This window comes from Oncorhynchus keta, unplaced genomic scaffold, assembly GCF_023373465.1.
Source record: "Oncorhynchus keta strain PuntledgeMale-10-30-2019 unplaced genomic scaffold, Oket_V2 Un_contig_9139_pilon_pilon, whole genome shotgun sequence".
Taxonomy (NCBI): Eukaryota; Metazoa; Chordata; class Actinopteri; order Salmoniformes; family Salmonidae; genus Oncorhynchus; species Oncorhynchus keta.
In genome coordinates this window covers 24,254-29,720 of record NW_026290400.1, presented here as the reverse complement: position 1 = coordinate 29,720, position 5,467 = coordinate 24,254, and the positions used below count along the sequence as shown (strand labels likewise).

Genomic DNA, 5,467 nt, shown 5'->3' with positions numbered 1-5,467 from the left:
CTAGTCGGTCCAGATGCTGTTATCCCTGAATGTTCCAGTCTCTTTATGTTGGCCAGCCAGCTATAAACTCATTTGTACATTTTTCATAGATAACATAATAACATGAAATGCACATTTTTGTGGTGGATTCAGTGAATGATTTACGGTGTTGACCTCTCTGTGTGTTGTCTTGTCATCTCCAACCCTCTCTTTCTCTGTCTCCTCCAGCGGTGATGTCTTGAGGCAGTCTCCCATCCAGCCTAGTGAAGGACGTGCGAGGTCAAGTGACTGCTAATGGGAACCCCTGTGACACCATGAGTGCTCGTGATGGCGGCCACGGCGGAGGGATCGGTGGCGTGGGCACGCTGGGCAGGCGAGGACGCTACGAGGACTCGGAGTTCACCCTGCGCATCTATCCGGGCTCCTGGCCGAGGGCACCATTTACTGCCCGTTAGCGCCCGCAAAGCACCACGGCCGCCGAGGCCATCGAGCGCTGCCTGGAGCGCCTGCGTCTGGACCGTGACCGCTGCTACGTGCTAGCCGAGGTCAAGGAATTTGGCGGGGAAGAATGGATCCTGAACCCCAGCGACTGCCCCGTCCAACGGATGATGCTGTGGCCCCGCGGGGCTCTGGAGCAGCGCTCGGCTCGGGTGGCGGGGAGGACTACCGCTTCCTGCTACGGCAGAAGAATCTGGATGGCTCCATCCACTACGGCGGCAGCCTGCAGATGTGGCTGCGTGTGACCGAGGAGCGCCGGCGCATGACGGAGCGTGGCCTGTTGCCACAGGAGGAGGTCAGGGTGACCATGCCGACTTGTGCTGCCTGCCGGAGCTCACCGAGCGCTCGCTGCTGGACAACCTACGCTCGCGCTTCCGCCAGGAGAGGATTTACACCTACGTAGGCAGCATCCTCATCGTCATTAACCCCTTCCAGTTCCTCCCCATCTATAACCCTAAGTACGTCAAGATGTACGACAACCACGCTCTGGGAGACCTGGAGCCGCACATCTACGCCGTGGCGGACGTGGCCTACCACGCTATGCTGCAGCGGCGGAGGAACCAGTGCATCGTCATCTCTGGAGAGAGCGGCTCGGGAAAGACCCAGAGCACCAACTTCCTGATTCACCACCTGACCGCCCTCAGCCAGAAGGGATTTGCCAGCGGGGTGGAGCAGATCATTCTGGGGGCGGGGCCAGTGTTGGAGGTAAGGACACCCATGCAATAAAAATCCTTTGAATTTGTAACAGTGATGGTTATTTTGTCGCTGAGTTTTCTGGTGCTATTTTCCTCTCATTGATATAAAATGAGCCAAACATGCTTTTGTTCTGTTTCAGTCAGCCAGTCTACAGTGCTGTTTGTGTCAGCCAGTCTAGTGCTGTTTGTGTCAGCCAGTCTACAGTGCTGTTTGTGTCAGCCAGTCTACAGTGCTGTTTCAGTCAGCCAGTCTACAGTGCTGTTTCAGTCAGCCAGTCTACAGTGCTGTTTCAGTCAGCCAGTCTACAGTGCTGTTTCAGTCAGCCAGTCTACAGTGCCTCCTATCAGTCTATGAACTCTGTGTAGTGTAGCAGTACAGCAGCTGGTTGATGGTGCAATAAAAACCGTTTCCAGTAATGAAGAAACCGTTGCTCTATGATCAACCTGGTTTGTACCTGATAGACGGGATGAGCTGTGTGTTCAGACTCTGTTGGCTTGTACCTGATAGACGGGATGAGCTGTGTGTTCAGACTCTGTTGGCTTGTACCTAATAGATGGGATGAGCTGTGTGTACAGACTCTGTTGGCTTGTACCTGATAGACGGGATGAGCTGTGTGTTCAGACTCTGTTGGCTTGTACTTAATAGATGGGATGAGCTGTGTGTTCAGACTCTGTTGGCTTGTACCTAATAGATGGGATGAGCTGTGTGTTCAGACTCTGTTGGCTTGTACCTGATAGACGGGATGAGCTGTGTGTACAGACTCTGTTGGCTTGTACCTAATAGATGGGATGAGCTGTGTTCTTATGCAACAGTGTCTGGCTCTAGCAGTTCTACTGCTCTATAGAAGGCTTTATTGCAGTTTTCATCCAGCTGTGCAGGGATTATATTGTACACAGAGGAGCTTGTTCCTCTGCCCACAGCAGCTTCTGCATGGCTACAGTTGTACCTTCTTGTTTCACTGTTTCCCCCTTGTTTTTGGATACCAGAACGGAACGCAAAGCAACATCCAAGGTCGTCAATACATAATAGTTAAATCAAAATACATTCTGAACCTGTTAAGATGGGCGGCAACAGAGCTTGGAAAGAAGGACAAACTCAAAGTGAGTTGTTTATTACTGAGTTGTGTTACCTTCGTCAGAGGCGTAGGTTGTCTGAATAACAAGCCCTGTAGGTTATTTTGGGGCACCCTCTATTTCTGAACATTCCAGAGGGATTTACAGGCAGAAAGAGACCCCCTCCCCACATCCTCTGTCGTTCATCTGTATGTCACACAACAACAACAACACCTGAACCTTATTTCACCAGAATACCCTGGCAACTACAGCCACACAGCCTGGCAACTATCTTCTTTTTTTTCCGTCTCGGTGGTTCGCCGTCTGACCACAGTCTGTTTACAGTAGCTTGGGTTTCATTGAACGTGGGAGTGTACACATTCCTTATGACATTCCTTGAGGAGGACTTCAGAGTGGCACCACACTCATACTGTGTGACTGAGGAGTATATTGTTTTCGGTGGCTTTGGAAAGTGTATAGTTTTAGTGTTCTGAACTAATTATAAGAACTGGACAAGCAGGTGTTTTGGTCAACCCTGACCCTGATTGGTGTACAGTACTTACTTGCCTCGCTCTATTTGAGAACATTAACACCTATGCTGTAGGCCTATTACAAGTCAAGTGTTTGAGGGAGAACTATTCCTGTAGATTCATCCAGCCGTACTGTTAAACCGGTGTCTGAAATCCAAGTGTATGAAATGACAGAACGTGACCAAGATCAAGGGGTGCTATTTTTTTTACAGCCTCTCAAACACCATTTGCAGTGCCTGTCTCCACTCTGGACAGCTAATGTGTGTGTGTGTCTCCACTCTGGACAGCTAATGTGTGTGTGTGTGTCTCCCACTCTGGACAGCTAATGTGTGTGTGTGTGTCTCCCACTCTGGACAGCTAATGTGTGTGTGTGTCTCCCACTCTGGACAGCTAATGTGTGTGTGTGTGTGTGTGTCTCCCACTCTGGACAGCTAATGTGTGTGTGTGTCTCCCACTCTGGACAGCTAATGTGTGTGTGTGTGTGTGTGTGTCTCCACTCTGGACAGCTAATGTGTGTGTGTCTCCCACTCTGGACAGCTAATGTGTGTGTGTGTCTCCCACTCTGGACAGCTAATGTGTGTGTGTGTCTCCCACTCTGGACAGCTAATGTGTGTGTGTGTCTCCCACTCTGGACAGCGTGTGTGTGTGTGTGTGTGTGTGTGTGTGTGTGTGTGTGTGTGTGTGTGTGTGTGTGTGTGTGTGTGTGTGTGTGTGTGTGTGTGTGTGTGTGTGTGTGTGTGTGTGTGTGTGTCTCCCACTCTGGACAGCTAATGTGTGTGTGTGTCTCCCACTCTGGACAGCTAATGTGTAAGCCCTGTGGGTTAATCTCTAACAAGCGGCACAATTGAGTGGTTTTTGAGGGCGGAGGTGCAGCATTTAATTGTTTGCACAGTGAGATTGTGTATCTGCCCTTTACTGATTAGTAATGCTAGGGCCCAGGAGAGGGGGACTAAGGGAACTAGGAGAGGGGGACTAAGGGAACTAGGAGAGGGGGACTAAGGGAACTAGGAGAGGGGGACTAAGGGAACTAGGAGAGGGGGACTAAGGGAACTAGGAGAGGGGGACTAAGGGAACTAGGAGAGGGGGAACTAGGGCCTAGTCCAGTCCACTCTATAGCTGACTCGTACCAATATTGATGTCTTCCTTTCCTCGTCTCCTTTGCTCATGATCACTGACCATGGAACTGGCCCCAACCTTGGAGATGGAACACATCTCACCTTGACAGTCTAACCTTGGAGATGGAACACACCTCACCCCGACAGTCTAACCTTGGAGATGGAACACATCTCACCCCGACAGTCTAACCTTGGAGATGGAACACATCTCACCCCGACAGTCTAACCTTGGAGATGGAACACATCTCACCCCGACAGTCTAACCTTGGAGATGGAACACATCTCACCCCGACAGTCTAACCTTGGAGATGGAACACATCTCACCCCGACAGTCTAACCTTGGAGATGGAACACATCTCACCCCGACAGTCTAACCTTGGAGATGGAACACATCTCACCCCGACAGTCTAACCTTGGAGATGGAACACATCTCACCCCGACAGTCTAACCTTGGAGATGGAACACACCTCACCCCGACAGTCTAACCTTGGAGATGGAACACACCTCACCCCGACAGTCTAACCTTGGAGATGGAACACACCTCACCCCGACAGTCTAACCTTGGAGATGGAACACACCTCACCCCGACAGTCTAACCTTGGAGATGGAACACACCTCACCCCGACAGTCTAACCTTGGAGATGGAACACATCTCACCCCGACAGTCTAACCTTGGAGATGGAACACATCTCACCCCGACAGTCTAACCTTGGAGATGGAACACACCTCACCCCGACAGTCTAACCTCGGAGATGGAACACACCTCACCCCGACAGTCTAACCTTGGAGATGGAACACATCTCACCCCGACAGTCTAACCTAGGAGATGGAACACATCTCACCCCGACAGTCTAACCTTGGAGATGGAACACACTCACCCCGACAGTCTAACCTTGGAGATGGAACACATCTCACCCCGACAGTCTAACCTTGGAGATGGAACACATCTCACCCGACAGTCTAACCTTGGAGATGGAACACATCTCACCCCGACAGTCTAACCTTGGAGATGGAACACATCTCACCCCGACAGTCTAACCTTGGAGATGGAACACATCTCACCCCGACAGTCTAACCTTGGAGATGGAACACATCTCACCCCGACAGTCTAACCTTGGAGATGGAACACATCTCACCCCGACAGTCTAACCTTGGAGATGGAACACATCTCACCCCGACAGTCTAACCTTGGAGATGGAACACACCTCACCCCGACAGTCTAACCTTGGAGATGGAACACATCTCACCCCGACAGTCTAACCTTGGAGATGGAACACATCTCACCCCGACAGTCTAACCTTGGAGATGGAACACACTCACCCCGACAGTCTAACCTTGGAGATGGAACACACCTCACCCCGACAGTCTAACCTTGGAGATGGAACACACCTCACCCCGACAGTCTAACCTTGGAGATGGAACACATCTCACCCCGACAGTCTAACCTTGGAGATGGAACACATCTCACCCCGACAGTCTAACCTTGGAGATGGAACACATCTCACCCCGACAGTCTAACCTTGGAGATGGAACACACCTCACCCCGACAGTCTAACCTTGGAGATGGAACACATCTCACCCCGACAGTCTAACCTTG

General features: G+C 51.1%; 1 protein-coding gene across 1 annotated transcript; it reads left to right on the top strand.

Moving 5' to 3' along the window:
- Positions 1 to 306: 306 nt before the first annotated feature.
- On the top strand, positions 307 to 1,218 carry LOC127927044 (unconventional myosin-IXAa-like). Its single transcript, XM_052512692.1, has 2 exons — positions 307 to 512; positions 618 to 1,218. Exons 1-2 carry the CDS (start codon positions 307 to 309, stop codon positions 1,201 to 1,203), a joined length of 792 nt encoding a protein of 263 aa, XP_052368652.1. The 3' UTR covers positions 1,204 to 1,218.
- The last annotated feature ends 4,249 nt before the right edge of the window (positions 1,219 to 5,467 follow it).

What these genes read in the sequence shown, in the direction of transcription:
- LOC127927044 (XM_052512692.1), top strand. Translation starts at nt 307, where the DNA reads ATGGCGGCCACGGCGGAGGGATCGGTGGCGTGGGCACGCTGGGCAGGC. An exon ending in TGGACCGTGACCGCTGCTAC is followed by an intron (nt 513 to 617) that starts GTGCTAGCCGAG and finishes GCTCTGGAGCAG; the next exon opens with CGCTCGGCTCGGGTGGCGGG.